The sequence below is a fragment of the Cygnus olor genome, chromosome 19 (genome assembly GCF_009769625.2).
Source record: "Cygnus olor isolate bCygOlo1 chromosome 19, bCygOlo1.pri.v2, whole genome shotgun sequence".
Lineage (NCBI taxonomy): Eukaryota > Metazoa > Chordata > Aves > Anseriformes > Anatidae > Cygnus > Cygnus olor.
In genome coordinates this window covers 407,350-423,552 of record NC_049187.1, presented here as the reverse complement: position 1 = coordinate 423,552, position 16,203 = coordinate 407,350, and the positions used below count along the sequence as shown (strand labels likewise).

The 16,203-nt window shown below is 56.1% G+C and overlaps 1 protein-coding gene across 1 annotated transcript; it reads right to left on the bottom strand.

Moving 5' to 3' along the window:
* Positions 1 to 3,138: 3,138 nt before the first annotated feature.
* FBXW5 (F-box and WD repeat domain containing 5) lies at positions 3,139 to 15,825 on the bottom strand. Its single transcript, XM_040531974.1, has 8 exons — positions 15,529 to 15,825; positions 13,443 to 13,600; positions 12,694 to 12,868; positions 11,621 to 11,769; positions 9,801 to 10,287; positions 7,052 to 7,199; positions 5,862 to 6,074; positions 3,139 to 5,198 (listed from the first exon to the last, which is right to left on the bottom strand). Exons 1-8 carry the CDS (start codon positions 15,719 to 15,721, stop codon positions 4,952 to 4,954), a joined length of 1,770 nt encoding a protein of 589 aa, XP_040387908.1. The 5' UTR covers positions 15,722 to 15,825; the 3' UTR covers positions 3,139 to 4,951.
* Between the last annotated feature and the right edge of the window lie 378 nt (positions 15,826 to 16,203).

Here is a 16,203-nt window from a genome sequence, read left to right as displayed (position 1 = left end):
CCCTGGTCATGGGGCAGCTATGGCAGTGTGGGCACACCAACCTTCCCAGGCCCCAGCACCCTTCCTGGTGTGGGCACAAGCCCTGGCCATGCCCTCCTCTCTGGGAATCACCTGCCCAGGGCCTTCTGGTCACCACAGCAAGCTCCCTCAGCCTCTTGGAGGGCCTGCAGCCACCAGGGTCAGACTGGAAGGGGCTGGAGAAGTCCCTGAGTGAAGCTTGTGCTGTTGCCCTTGCTGTTTCTGGTTTCCTCACACTCCTTCCTTCTGAGCAGCAAATGTTCTGCACCTGTACCCCAGAGGAGGTCTCTGTATTTCGTGGAGAAGAAACTGCTGTCATTTCCCTCCATCGTGGCTAGTGAGTCCCTCTGGTGTTGCTTCGTGGTGGCCACATGTAACTCTGGACTGACTGTTAGCCAGGTTGGACTCTCGAGGCCTGCTGCCTTTTCTCCCTGTGCTTTCCTCACCCATCTCATTGCCTAAACGCGACCCACGAGATGCTTGGTTGGCCAGCTGGCTGCTGAGCACCCCCCCCAGCCCTTACACTTGCCTGGGTCAGCTCTAGCTCCTGCACTGCTCCGCTGGCCTGGAGGGCAGGCAGAGAGGCTGCTGTGCCTGGCTGGAGGGCAGGGACCCTACCCTTGGTGCCTGGGAACGCAATTGCTGTGCAGGGGGAGTGAATCTCCCTTGGCTGGGAGCTGCCAGAAGCCTGGAGGCGCTGCCGTGTGCTCCGTGGAGGAGCCCCAGGCCCTGCTCTGCTGGCTGCTGCTGACACTGTCGTTTCTGCAGCCGCTTGCCCAGGCCTGGGCCACGTCTTCAGCATGGGTGGCTCTCCCTGCCTGTGGAAGGGTGCTGGGGTGACCTTTCAGCCCCCCATTTGAAGTCTGGTGCAGATCTTATCCCTGCTGCGGTAGCTGCTGTGCCCAGAGTGCAGCTGGGCAGAGCCTGGGGCCTGGAGCAGACCTTGCTGTGCCACCGGGGGCAGGGGACAGGAGGCTGGGCCAGCGGAGCCGGGGTGGGCACAGCAGCAGTGTCCCCAGGCGGCTCCCGCTGGCCCACAGCTGCCCGTGCCCAGCCTGGTGCGGCCAGCAGCAGCCTGGATGGACCACGCTGAGCCCGCCTAGGGCTCGCGGGATCGCCGCTTTGTGTAAGGGCAGGGGAAGGTAAGGGGAGCAATTCGGGTTGGGAAGTAAAAGTGACCCCAGGCCCCTCTCCAGCTGCTTCAGGCTTGAGTCAAAGCACGGGGGCTGGCCAGGGGAGTGCTGACGGCTGCCCCTCGCCCTTCCAGCAGTACTTGGGGTGGCGGTGGCCGCGTGCCCCTGCGCTGCCTGGCCCCTTGCTGCAGCCCCTGCTTTGTGGAGAGGCGAGGGGCTGCGGGTTGGGCAGGGGCTGCCCATTTCTTCCCGAGTGCAGATGGTCGGCATGTGGGATGGCTGCCTGGAGCAGAGGAGGCCTGGAACGCTTTTGCACCCGCTGCTTGCAGCCTCACTGCTCTGTGCAAACTGGCTTTGAGCTTGTCCCGGGGGATAGGGTAAGCCCTGTATTGGCACCCTCACCCTGTTGCCTTAAGAGGAAAAGAAAAAAAAAAAAAAAAAAAAGAAGCCTAGCAAGGCCTGAACTTTGTGGAGGAGGCCAGGCCCTGTGCTGCCCAAGGAGTGTCCCTGCCCACACTTTGCTTGGAGAGGGGGAGGAAGATCAGCGCTAATGGTTTAGAGTTGAAATTGTGTCTTATTGGGGGGGAGTTTGATCTGCAGCAATCTGTGTCTTTGCTCGTGGAGCATTTGCTCAGCACCCCCTGCCTGGGGGGGGAGGACGGGGGACCAGGTGTGGCTCTGTAGGGGCTGGCAGGGCAGCCTCCAGGGAAGGCACCCAGCAGGAGCACAGGCTGGGGGGTCGTCGGGCTGCGCTGACGGACAAGCAGACAAGAGCCTGCTGGCACCTTGACCTGTCGCGTTGTTCGTGTTGTTTCCCTTCCCTTCCAACAAGGCTGAGGAAAGGGAGGGCTGGTGCTGAAAATGCTGTCCGGCCCTTTTTCTTTTTTTTTTTTTAGCTCTGGGGTTTGCAGGGTTGATCGTAGTGTGTACCACTTGCAGCAACCTGTGTACTGTGGTGGGAGGGTAACGTGGCTTCCCTGGGTGTGATGCTGAAGCTGTCTAGCAGACGGACATTTAGCACAAAGCACAGCTGGAGTTTTTGTTTGTTTGTTTGTTTGTTTCACTATTTGACCACAGCTATTGGAGAACACCCACCTCAGCCTGTCAATGTGAAGTTTTTCCTTGAGGATGCCACATGGTGAAAACCACTAATAAAAGCAGTTTGAAGAGCTTTGTTGTGTAACTTGGGGAAGGCTGTGGCTCCGACACTGACCATGGTGGAAGAGGAAGGGCAGGGCCAGGACCGCCTCAGGCAGGGCTGGAGGTTATTTTTGTGCTCAGCGTTCTCAAGCTGCTGGCTCGCCGCAGGAATGCTGCAGCCCTGCTGATTCAAAATAAGCAGGGACACACTTCCACAGCGGAGCGACCCAGCCCCAGGCTTGGCTGCTGAAGACTCAAACACCCAAGAGGCTGCAGGGCTGCTAGGAACAGGCACTGCTGGTGCTGTGCCAGCTTCACAGGGACCAGCAGCAGCCACCAAGGGGACCAGCTGTATGGAGAGGCACAGCGAAGGTGTTACGCATAGCCAATAAAAGAGCAGTTAAATTCCTCCAGGCCAGGCTGTTTTTTTTTTTTTTTTTATCAATTCTTAGGTGCTAAGCTCCAGCCTTCATTTCGTTCTGGGTACCTTACGACAGTCACTGCAGTGCAGGCCCGGTCCGGGCACCTCCCAGGAGCTGTAGCACTGGACCAGGTCCTTTTACTTGCACATCCACAGAAGAGACAGGGCTGGGTACTACACGAGGAGCCTGTCCCCTCTCAGGAGGGCCAAGCTTCTTACAGGGCAGCTGGCCCCGATTCATGCAGAGGTGCTGCCTGATGCAAACGGCAGAAGGCTGAAAGGGGACACTGGTGGCTGGTCCAGCTCCTGTCCTGTCCTGGAACAACAGCTACTTTTGCAGGGGCTGCAGCAGACAGAGCAGTATTGTGCTTCTGGCTTCAGTAGAAAAAAAACTGTACTAGGAAAAACGAACTCACATTGCAGAGATGCTTTAGCAGAATATTTATTCAATGCCATAGTGAAGAGCAAAACTTGGTACAAACATGAACCCTCAATGCCTTGCTCACTACTACACTGAGCCAAGGGGAAAAACATTTCACTGTCTTGGGGGAGGAAAGGAGGAAGGTAGAGACTCTGCTCCTTTGATGTGTAATTGGACAGAGCTAGATTCAGATCCTGTGTGCACACCCACAGACACACACGCACACAAAGGACTCCCTTGTTTCTAGAAGTCCTACGAAGACAGAAAACCTGAGTACAGGGGTTTTGGATAAAGCCATGGGCACTTGCTGGGGCGGAGCAAGAAGGGCACAGACCCTCTTGCCAAGGGCTTTAGGAGCTGTTAAAGCCATCAGTGCATATCAAGACAGTATCTGCTGCCTCCACGAAGTACGCTTGCAACTCAAGGCTGTGAGTGGCACAGACAACTGCTCAGGCACTCCCATGCTCAGGAGAGACCCGAAGCTGCTCCTCCAGCCCATGCTGAGAATTTGGCTCCCTCCCAGACTCTGCCAGGAACCCAGCTCCCAGGAGTGATTGCAGCTCCTGGGGTCACTGCTGGCCCTGGGAGCTGTGGGCCCCCGCTGTCTAGGCCAAGACAAGATTAGGAGCTTAATTTTAGACTCTAACATTTGGCTACCTGCTAGAGAGAGAAAAGCTTTGGGGACAAATAAAGAATAAACAACACTGAGTTCAAAATAGCTTAAAGTAAGCCAGCTCCTGCCCTCAAAAGAGTCTTCGTGGGGAGCTGATCACTGAACCCAAGGCGAGTCAACCCAGGTGGAAGGAAGCTTATTCAAATGTCACTTCGGGCAAGAGGGCCGTGCCTCCACCCATTCACCTGTGGGTGCCTACACCTATTCGCAGAGAACATACCAAGAGAATCTAAAGTGCCAGTTTGAGTAGCATAGGAGGGAAGTGACCATGAGACAGCCAAGTGACATCAGCCATCCTCACAGCTGCCCCCTCGGGAAGGGTCAGCAGATCCTCTGGAATGAACGTGTTACCAATGCCATAGCTTATTTAACTGCTATGGAGCAGAGGAAGATGAGGGCAAAGCCAGCACCGTGTTACCACCAGCTCCCCCCACTCTCAGATTTGGAAACGGGTGGTACCACCAGTTGGTTGCTAACCAAATGCACTGGCAGGGCAGCACCAAACGCCACAGACACCAGCCAGGCCCCTCCAGCCCTGCGCCAGCGCTGCCTCCCCTGCTGCCATCACCTTTTCAGCCCTTGCTGCCCTCCATGGCCCTAACACTGTGTGGGGGGAGGCACTCGGCACACCCAGCAGCCAGACGAGTTACCCACAGAGGTTTGGGACAAACAAACATTAATAAAACTAGTATATTAAAAGAGTCCTGCAGTAAGGCAGCACAGCACTGTACCGCTGTTTTTGCCAAGTGCTCTGCAGCCAGTAGCTCTCACTGAGGTCAGCCACGTCCCAGGCCCACACAGCAGAAATCCCCGAAACATGCCTCAGTCTGTTCTCAGATGCCAAAGCTCACCCAGAGAGAGCTGTGACCAAGTAGCAGCGTTTGTGATAAGCTGTGGGGAGGCTACCCTGCAGTGACCAGCTCAGGCTGCTGCCCACCATGCCCAGGAACAGGTCCTCAGCTCTTACGTTCTGTCTTTGAATCAGATGCTCTGAGGAGGAAGCAGTTCCCACTACTGGCGTCCCTCCTGACTCAGCTGATGGGATTGGTGTGCCCAGAGCTCGTCTCTGTTGTGCAGGGCTCAAAGCTCTGCAAGCTCCAGAGGTGGCTGCAGTGAGGAAGCTGCAGGAGCAGGTGAACCTGGATTCAGCTTTTCTGGTTCATGAGCCAGGAGAAGAGCAGTTTCCTGGGCCTGGGCTTCCTGGCCTGCTGGATTCGCACCGTGCGAGGGGAGCGCCACACCTTGATGGTTGTGTCATCACTGGCTGTCAGGAGCAGCTCCTGCTCCACTGGGCTGAAGGCCACTGAGTTGACCACATTGTCGTGCTGCAGTTTGGCCAGGCAGATGTTGTAGTGCCGGTCCCAGATGTAGCCGTGGCGATCTTCTGCTCCACTGCATCAGACAAGACACCAGTAAGGACGTCACCCAGGCAGCCCCGATAACCTGCTTCCCCCAGGCCCTTCCTTCTGCACAGAGGCCGCAGCTGCTTTGACCCAGCCAAAGGCCCCAGCCTCCAGCTGCAGTCGATCACCTACCAGCACTCAACCTGGGCAAGCAAATCCCCTCTGCGACCCAGGCTATGCCATAGGCAGAGGTGGATTCCCAGAACTGAAATGAGGCCTCACAGCAGCAGCAAGAAAAGCCCTTCAAAGCAATAGAGGCACGTGAACAGTCAGGCTGTGCGCCTGAACCCACGGCCAGGCTTACACCACGGCACCTGCAGTGAACCCACCTTGTTCTGGGCTGCAGCAAGGACCACCCCTGCAACTCACCCTGCAGCACCTGCTGCCTGCAGCTCCTAAGAGGGCACATCACCACCCACCGCCAAACATGCCACAGCCCAAAATTTCCTCTTTCCTCGCTGATTTCACAACAGGACCAGAGCAGACAACCTTTATTAGCACCCTTTGATTCCGTCACTCTGCTTTTTACAAGCCTCCCGTTTCCTGCTCTGCTCACAGGAGTTGTCAGCCCTGCTTGCACAAGCCAGCCTGCAGTGCAACACACACACAAGGCCCTCCTTGTGTGATCCTGCCCAGCCCCATCACCACACACCTTGCCACAAAGTCTCTGCTGACATCCAGGAAGATGAAGAAGCACTCCTCATTGGGGGTGTAGGCCCGATGTGCACGGAGGGCTCTTTTCACTTCCTTCATTGTCTTCAGGTCAAACACGTGAAGATCGATCTCCTCAGCGATGGGCGGTGGCTGCATTGGGTCAGAGATGACGCAGTCCCGAGGCCAGGCACGGCTGTTCACATACAGGTATCTTGGGGAGGGGAGCAGAAGCGTTATCCTGAGCCTCACCGCACGTTCCAAAGCTCCTGAAGCCCCAGCTGTAAAAGCCTTTCCCCAGCACAGGCAGGCAGGGAGGGGGGTGAGCAGTTGCCCTGGTCCTTAGCAAGACCACAGTTCTGCTCTCTGAAATTCAGGCTGAAACAGAGCAGCACGGTGATGAACCATTTCCTACCTCACCTGGAAAAGAATGGGCCACCACAACTGGGTTGATGGGCCCTAGAGACTAGGTTGAGCCTCTTTCATCTCATTAAAACCAACTCCAAAGATGACAGCCTAGCCCTCTGTCTCGGGAGCAAGCTGGGGGCAGCTCCTCTGCTCTCGCAAGGCTCCTTGCCTGACCCGATCCTGAACTGGGCTCAGCAGCACAGAGGGAGGGAAGATTTCCTGCTGAGATCTGGGGAGATGCTCAGATGTACACGCACCATCAGCACTAGCACCTAAGCATAGGTCCTAGTAGCAGGTAGCCCGTGCAGGCTCCCTGCTCCAGCCACCAGGCCAGCAGCACTCCAGCATCAAAGGTCTGAAACTGCTCCCAGGTCTGGGATAAATACAGCAGGGCCACGTGCTCTTTCAGAGCACATACCGTATCTTCCAGAAGGTGAAGTTCATTCACTGCCAGCACTCAGGGGAAGACAAGTAACCACCGTCCTGTCAGCTATGTGCACGTACACAAATAGGTCCCTGGGGACAATCCCAGCCTGCAGGCATTTGAGTGAGGTGGCCCAGCTGCTGAGACTTTTTTTTTTTAACCGTTTTGCACAGCCAGTACATGGGCAGCCACCCGCCCTAATGCAGAGTACCTCACCCCAACCTGATGCAGACAAGTCTCCTCTGTAATTTTTCTCCCATTCACCCCAAAGTCTCCAAACAGCTGTCACCCAAACCCTCCAGTGTATGACACCAGCAGGCAGCACCCACTCTGCTTGCTTCCCATCTCCTCATGCTCACCTGTGGTCAGGGGAGAGGCCCATGCCAATGATGTGCCCATGGATGTCAATGACGTGATCCAGTGAGTCAAAGAACTCATCCGAGCGCCTCTCCTCCCCAAGCACTGGCCCAGCAGTCGTCATCTGATGCGGCAAGATTCTTTTAATCCCTTGAGGACAAAAAGGAGAATCAGGGCATTCTGCAGGGTGCTGCCAACAGATAAGCAGGGCTGATGGAAGTCCCCGGGCTTCAAGAAGGGGCTTCCCTCTGTGCTGCTAAGAAAGGAGAACTGGCTCATTTATGGCCAGGGACCGACGGAGGGACTGGCAGAGTGCTCCTGTCCATGCCAGCTGCTCACAGGCTCTCGCTAGCAGTGCTTTTGGCCAGAACAGTGCATACAAATGACCTGCTGACACATTCAGCCCCAGCAGCAAGCTGCCCAGTGCCCAGCTGCCAACCCAGCGGGTGCAGCCGCGCCTGGCCCAAAGCCTCCCGCCAGGCCACGGCGCTCCTCGGAAGCTGCACTGGCCTGGGAGGCACTCTGGTTGCAGCAAGGTTCTCCTTACCCACCCCCTTGTAAGTCAGTAAACCATTGGGCTGTGCCCACCTCCTCCAGTACCCACTCTGGAGAAGGCCCATGAGATGCGCTGGCTGCACAGGGTTTCCCCGTCGCTGTCAAGCACAGCTGGGGGTCAGCCTGGAAAGCTCCAAGAACAAGGGTTTAAGCCAGAACTAGACTCAGTTTTTGAACTTCCTGACAAAGGGAGATGCATGCTATGGGTCAAGCCCTCTCCCTTCCAGCTCCAGACAGAGGTCCCAAACACAAACCATATGCAATAGCTTCCTGGAGGCCTCCCACAAACCCCAGCAGCTCTTGGGCACACGTGGGCTCAGCCCTCCCTGGGTGCCCAAAAGAAACTGGAAGACAGTCCCACTGCCCCTCTGAGGGACTCACCGCTAACCACCCTTGATTGTAGCCTTCTCCCACAGGGGAACAAGGGAGGGGTTACGCCACACTGTGCCTCTGGGGCCCTTCACATCACACAGCTGAAACTGGGCAGCCCAGGACCTTCACCTTTCCCACCCAACAGTCACTGCTCGCCAGCATCTTCTTCCTCACTTGGGCGTCACTAAGCTCCCAGTTTCAAACTCAGCTATGTGATCTCCACGTGCACGAGCCAACAGAACAGGCAGGTTTGCCCATGAGTCAAGCTCTCCACCAGCACAAGGGAGACAGGAACTCAAAGGGACCTCCTGCAGAAGTGCTCATGTGCAGCACATCAGGTGAGAGAGCGCCGATGCCCAGAGGTGGGCCCGGCTGCACCCGCAGCGCAGCTCCCACCAGCACCACCAGCCCAGCAGACTGGCGAGAGGCAGCGTAACAGCGAGTTCTTTCAAGTACCAGCTCCTCAGGGGAAGACAGCAGATGCACAAAGGCTGGTTCGGCAACACACAAACCTGCTCGCAGAGGCTGAGCCATGGTGTTTGACCACCCGTCGTGCCGCGGTGCTGCCAGGGCAGGGCCAGGCTGAACTCTACCACATCTGCCCGCAGCCCCAGCGAGAGACAGGGGCACAGAGCACCACAGCTACACTCGGTCCAGGCTGCATTCCTGCCTTAGGTGGGCAAAGACCGAGTGACTCTTTTCCAGGTGGTCTACAGCTCTGGAAACAGCCTTTCCCTGCTTTACTGGGCTGTGCTGGTGTAGGCCCAAGTTACAGGAAGGTTAGAAGAGCCTGAAGCAGGAAAGAGGCCGTAATTGTGCAAGCATCAAAAGGAACTGAAACTGCCTGGCTTTACGGAAGAATCTTCTTGAGTGGAAGCAGCTCTCCTTCCCTCCTTCCATTTCTACTCATCTGTCTGGTCCTTTCCACTAAACTAGCTTTAGGAGCTTTTTGAAAAGCAGGCAGACTATCTACTTCTGCTCATCACTGCACCGATTTCCTATAACTTCAGTCTCTCCCAGTTCCAGTGCCTCAGCAAGAGTGCCCTGAATGGGCAAGGGAAGTCCTACCCCAGAAAAAGGTCTCCAGCAGTGCCCTTTCTTGGATTTTGCTGCAATTACTGTCCCTGGTACCCCACCAAGAGCTAGCAGGCAGCCTGGCTCCAGCTTGGCATGGAAACACCCACCCAAGCAGCTGATCATCCACTGTGAAACCCCTCCTGCATCAAGCCTTTGGTTCTGCTTCAGCCACCCAGGTCACACCAACACTGAAAGGCCAGGTGGCACAGGGTCAGTACTCCCTGGGCAGCGCAGGAGGCAGGCAGGACACAGGGGCAGGCAGGGCTCTGTCTCAGAGCTGGGGGAACCGCACATCCATGAACTCCCAGCTGTTCAGACTAGCCTTGTTCCAACGCCCTCTCCAACCTCCACGGGGAGGCCAGGATTGAGGCCCTCCCACAATCAGGGCAACCACTGCCCTTCGCATCCACCCACCGGTGTGCAACTTGTGACTGATGTTAAATCATTCTTGATTTCCTGCTTAGTCCTCACCATGACATTCTTGCGTCACCAAGCGTCAAGCCTGGTAGCAACAAAACAACCACAAGGCAAGTGCTTGTGGGGGAGAACCCTCTCCAGTTACTGAAGGCATCTCAAAAGCTTCTGGCCCTGTATTGAGAATGCAGCCTGAGCAGAACTGCAACTCAGTCACTACAAACAAGTGGCAAATTAACACAGGTCTTTTCCAGATCCAGGTTCGGACTGTAGCTGCAGCCCACACCCCTCTACAAAGGCAGACATGCCCCGGAGCTCAGACCACAGCCTTACCTATCTGATGTGGAGAATAAGTGAGGCATCCTGTGGTGAAGATTAAGTATTTTGTCTTGCTGTTGCTCTCTGTGGGGAGCAGGTTCACCTCAGGTGATTTAGTTCTGTTGCGTATGAACAGCTCAGCCACCTTGGTCTCCAGCTCGGTCTCAGTCATGGCAGGCCTCACACGACCCTCCATGATATCATCAAAGAACTGCTGTAGCCCGTCCTCTGCTGTCACACCCCCGTCATCTGGCAATTCCTGTACGGCTGGCTCTGGAGTCTGCTTGGGCTTGGCCTCCTCTTCTTCACTGTCACTGCCAAGATCAAAGACTGGGCAGGTGGAGGTGGAGGAGGCAGCCAGCTGCTCCTCATAGTCCAGGAGCAGGTCTGGGGAATCGTACCGGCTGCAGTCAGCCACCATCACGGTCCGGATAGTGCTGGCATTCAGATTCTGGATTTTGAACAGTCTCTTCACTACATTCACATTCTCAGACTCTACGCCCTGGGAGCAAATAAGAGAAGTAAGCAGGAATCACCTCACCACAACATCGCTCGTACAGCCTCTGCTCAAACTAAGAGATGCTGCCCTGAACCTGAGCCCATGGTGCAGACACCGATCACACACTGACACCTCTCAGCACTGCTCTCTGGGTATCTCTAAGCATCGCCATGAGCGCTGGCCCAAGAGGCAGGCCAGCTCTGCTATATTCCTTCCCATCTTGGAGGTGGGCTTGCTGAAACAAAAAGCCAGGGCCAGGCTTTTGCTGGCAGACAACAGCTGAGCTGGGAACTCAGAGGCCAGGCAGCCTTGCTCCCACCTTCCTGCCTGAGATCATTAGCTGGCACTGCTTGTGGCATTACAAGAATTTCAGGAACAGGCCTCTGCGATAAACAGGTGCAGTGGGAAGCGCCATCCCTCTAGCCTACACAAAGCAGAGGGAGAGGACCTCAGTGCTTCTGGAGTTTGCATGTGCCCCTCAGCAGCATCAGATGGATTATCAGCTCCCAGAAATAAGCAAGTCTCTTCCTACCTAACTGCTTCTACTGTCTGCAACCACACTTCAATATCTCTATCAAACTGGGCAAGGTCCTTCCTTGCCTCTTGGAGATGGATGAGTTAATGCTGTAATGTCAGCACAGCACAGAGATGTGTTTTTTGAAAGGATCCCTGCTACCACAGGGAATTTCACCTAGGACCAGCATCAAAGGTTTGTGTTGAAAAAAAAAAGTACAAGGCACCAGGACGTGCAGCTGTGACACTGGGACAGAGGTAAGATGGAGGAGCAACATGTCTGAGCAGCACAAGTAGCAGAAAGTGAACAAGCAGTCTAGAACCAGCACACACTGATCTCTGAGTCTCATCACAGCATAACAGACAGCACCTGGACCTCCAGGGAACAATGCCATGAGCTGCCAAGTGGGAGAATGGTCGCTGCTCAGATACATGGCAGGCTGCAGCCACCCCAGGCTCAGCTTTATAATGGGAGCCTTGAGGACCTCAGCAACCTTGCTGCGGTTCATCTGTTCTCCTGTTTAGCAACACATGCTCTAGGGCACTCCACTCAAGTCTTCATCCCAATTAATGGAACAGGAATTAATGGGAGCAGAGGATAGAGGAAGAACATTGCAACAGATACCATAATACCAAGCGTGGAGAAACTTCATGCCAGGATTGCCTCAAGCTCAATATTCAGAAGGCAAGTCAAAGGAGATAAACAGGGCAGACAAGGGGACTCAGCCACTGTTCCCCTCTCCCATCCACTCAGCAGCTTTTCCTCCCACAAGAGCCAGCAGGAAGCTGCACTGCCTGTGGAGCTGGAACAAAGGCACCTTACCTGGAAAGCGTTGTTCAGCCAGAGCACAGAACAGGAGGTTATACGCCCAATCCGATGCAGATTGCCAGATATCAAGTTGGTTTCATTCAGCCAACAGCCAAACACATCATAGGGTTTATTCCTCACCCTGGAAAGCAGAGTGAAGTTCTCTGGAAGGGAGGGGAAACAAGCATGAGGTGATGGCTCCTGACAATGGTCCTGGAGAAACCATGGCAGAAGGTGTGGGAAGTGGATTCAAGGTTCAGCCTACAGCACTGATGCAGCACCTTCACTGCAAGCTGAGCAGACACTGCCCAAACACCATCCAGCCTCCAGGCACTGCTACGGACACAGACTATTTCTCTCTTCTATGGTGATTTGTGGCGAGTGCATGCACCATGGAAAACAAAGCATAAGGACAGCCAGATAGAGCCAGACCACAGAGCAATCTAGCTACATAGCCCTTCTCCAAGCATGGCCCAAAGCAGACACCCCAAGGACAAGAACAAGTCATACACATACAGATCTTTGCACGCCCTCATCCTTCCACACCATGACTTAGGGCCTTTCTGGACAAGAGAGCTGTGCCTTTAGCAACAGTCCTTGGTTTTGGGAGAGTAGCACAGAGATGGCAAGAGACAATGCAGCTGGATTTAGTGGGTTTCACAGAACTGCAACAGAAAAAGGTAGAGCAGGACAGAATGACTGCGCCTCAAACCACATGAGACCTCAGGGCAAGACTAGCACTGCTCGAGTCAGAAATGGTGGCTTTGGGACAATTGGTAACGTGGACAACTCTTGCCTTGCCCAGACTCTTACTTAGAGCTGAAATTAAATGAGAACACACACACACACACACACCACACTGCACTTTCAGGTGATGACATGGTGACCTGAGTAGAGTTATCCCTACGGCTAACCAGAAGGTTTACCCTCAGGAATTGCGATCGAGACCTCTTTGCACAGATGGTGGAAGGCAGGACAAGCAGCAGTCAGGGCCGCAGCATACAAAGAGCAAGTGGAAGAAAGAAGCCCCAGCTCCCACCACTTTACATATTCCAGGGAGCCCCAGTGACGGCAAAGACAGTATTTACCCATGCTGATTACAGCAATCTCTCCGGACGAGGAGTTGTGAGGCCCCACAAAGACACCTGATACCAGAAGGAGGGAGTCATCAGAGTTGAACTGGGAGAACTGTGTGTAGCTCCAATTGTATGGCCTCATGTTGGAGCTGTGCTGCAGGGAGATGTCCAGCTCATTGCTCCAGATCTACAGACAGATGAATGAATGGTCAGGAAGCTGTAAGAAGCCTGAGGGCTGTCCCACTCCATCTGTCCTGCCAGCTTTCACCAGGCAACAAAAAAATTATTGAAGACCACATGTAAACGCCTCCAAATCTCAATTTCCCTGTCAACTCCCTTGACAGAAAACGGCCAGCAGCTTTGGAAAGCAGCTAAATGCAGGACTTCTCCAAACTTCTCCATCAGCCAGGCAGTGACAGTTATCGCCACAGCTGGGTTTAAGCATGTTGAGAGGGATTTCTCTCAAGACAACCACTCATGCAAGACTGCAGTAGGTCATTACCTCCACGCTCTGTTAGACCCAAGGCAGGACCAGTTTGCACCTAGAAAGCAGCCAGAGCCAGGCAGCACCTTCCAGGCTACAATTGCAAGAGTCATTATTGCTATGGCTTTGAGAACAACTCAGCACCTTCAGGAAAAGGCATAAGTCCAGGGACACCTGGTCAAACCTCACCTCCCCACAGCCCTCCTGAATGCTACTCTCACAGCTGAGCCCTACTAAATCAAAACAAAGTTTTGTGTAGGGGATGCTACCGCCTTACCTTAACAGTACAGTCTTTGGAGCACGAGGCAAACAGACAGCCAGAGTGGGAGAAGCTGAGGTGCAAAACCTGGTCATTGTGCTCCTTCAGAGCCTGCACTTCAATGCAAGGGATGGTGTCGTAGAGCCTCTGGAACTCGTCATACCAGGAGACAGCAGCTGGAAGAGAAGCAGGAACACTTGACAGGAATGCAAATGGCAGGGAAGCAACAGACCTGAGCTGAACACAGCAGCTGCAGAATCAGCCTTTAATAAAGCACAGCTCTGACTGCCACCAGCAATACCAGTAGCTCTGCTGTGGCTCCAGTCCCTGCAGCTTCAGTTGTGTTGGCAGAGCTTAACATTTTTCTCAGTAGTTTCTCCACTCTCCCCCACATGAAAAATCTTTTCTTCTAACAAACGCACAACTTCTCACCGTATCACTGCTTTCTAAGCTACTACAGTCACTGCAAGAAACATCCAGGGCACAGCTACTACCTATCTAACGACAACTTCGCTCATGACAAAACAGCAGTCAGAACTGCAGACGTGCCCCAGCACAGCGCACACAAATCTATCATGTGATGAAAGGGAAGTTGTTCCTCAGGGCACGGGGCTCCACTCTGATTATCTGTGTCTTGTCTGACACAGAATTAAGAAAGTTTCAGAAGGCGTATGAGACCAGGAAAGAACATCTCCATGAGCCAAAAGACTGGGGAAACAAAAGAGAAGAACTGGAGCTAGATACAAAATGTCAAGGCAGAAGAAGAGTCATGCAGTAGAGGAGACCGGAATACGCTCAGAGAAGTCATACTGACTGCTAATAAAGAGATAAATAAAGAGGAAGATCTTTAATGAAGTGCCCAATAAGGCAGTCTACAGAGTTCTTGCCGCAGCAAATCCCAAGGAAGCAAAGAGTTAGACATTTCTATGGATAATGGCCAGCTTTCCTAGTTACACTCCACAGGACGGTTTTTTTGGAACTCACTGCAGCCCCAGGAGGCGCCTGCTCCTGGGGCAGGGAGCAGCTTGCTGCCAGCACATCCCACCACTGCTCACATGGCAGGGCGCTTCGTCCCCTCTCAGGCTCTTGCCCCCAGCACACCCAGCAGGGATGCAGTCAGGACAGATCCCATCTGGCCAAACAACCCCAATGCTTACGAGAGCCGTTGGATGCCGCTCACCCCACCACAGAGCTGCTCAAGCCAGGCAGGCTTGCAAGGCCAGCTCCTGGGACTGCCCACCTACCCTGCCATCATCCCCCAGAGGATGATTTCCACAGCTTGGGAGGTGCCCAAACGCATTACTGAGCTACACTGACTGCCCGCTCCCAGTTAGCTCACTGCCAGTTAACGAGGCAGTTGTCAGCTTACTCAATTCAAGAGACACGCAGCAAACGAGGCTGGCCAAAGAGCCTCAGATAAAACCTAAAGACAACACCTTCAATGCAGAGGAGCTCCAGGGACCGCACGAGCAAAATCAAGCAACCTGCACAGTCACACCCACAACTTCTCCATTCTTCCTCGGAGCTCTCTTGCACTGGTGTTCCCTGCTGAAGAGGGGCGGGTTCCCCGCCGCTTGATCCTCCCGGCTTCTTCCCACCCTTCTGCAGCAACTGCAGCCGGAGAGCAGGCGGCCGGTTCTCCCTGCCACGGCCAACGCCGGCAGCAGGATACGCGTCCTGGGGGCCAGGGCCCTCCTGGGCCTCTGCAGCACACCGGGAAGGGGCGTTTCTGACTCCCCGACAGGCCCAGCTCGATGGCAAGGACTCCCGTCCCCGGGACCCGTCTCGGCTGTTACGACGGAACCGGGCTGCCTTCCCAGACGGGACCGAGCCGCGTTCGGCACCCGCTCCTCAGCAAGAGCGCAGCAGCGGAGAACGGACCCGCGCTCCCCCTCGCCGAGGCTGCCGAGGGCTTTGCCCAGGCAGGGCCTCGCAAGGCGCCCAGCCGGCGCCGCCTGCTAACGGGGCGCTTCCCTGCCGCCGGCGGGGCCCGCCATGGGGTCGGACCTGCCCCAGCGAAGCGGGGCCCAGCCCGCGGGCCCGGCTCCCCCCGGCCCCCCCCCGGCCCGGCCCGGCCCGGCCCGCCCGCAGCCCCGCGGCGCACCTGGGTGCCGGGGCACCTCGCGGGAGACGCGGTAGTAGCGGTAGAAGAGCTCCTTCCACAGGAACTCGTCGCGGGCCACGGCGCGCCACTGCTGGCACACGAGCCCCACCGAGAGCACGTCGGCGTGGTCCAGGTACAGGAAGATCTCGAAGAGGACGCTGTCGGGGAGCAGGGGGCCGCCGCCCGCGTCCATCGTGTCATCCTGCCGCCGCGCCTCGCCGGAGCGGAGCGGGCACCCCGCCGGACCCGCACCGGGACCCGGCTCGCCGCGGCCCCGCCTCCCTCGCGCGCCGCTTCCGGCCCGGCCCCGCGGGCCGCTCTGGCCGCCTCTCGCTGGTACCCCGCCGCCCGCCGCCACGCCGCCTGCAGGCGCAACCAGCCCGGCGCCGCGAGGCGGCTCCGCCCCCCGAGTAAGACACGCCCCCTCTCGCACAAGACCCGCCCCTTCAGCACAAAGCCCCGCCCCTCCGCAAAGCCCCGCCCTCCCGCACAAAGCCCCGCCCTCCCGCACAAAGCCCCGCCCCTCTCGCACAAAAGCCCCGCCCCTCTCGCACAAAAGCCCCGCCCCTCTCGCACAAAAGCCCCGCCCCTCTCGCACAAAGCCCCGCCCCATCCCGCACAAGCCCCGCCCCCCGCGGGCCCGGGTCTCCGCGGGGCCACCCGGGGCCGTCGAGG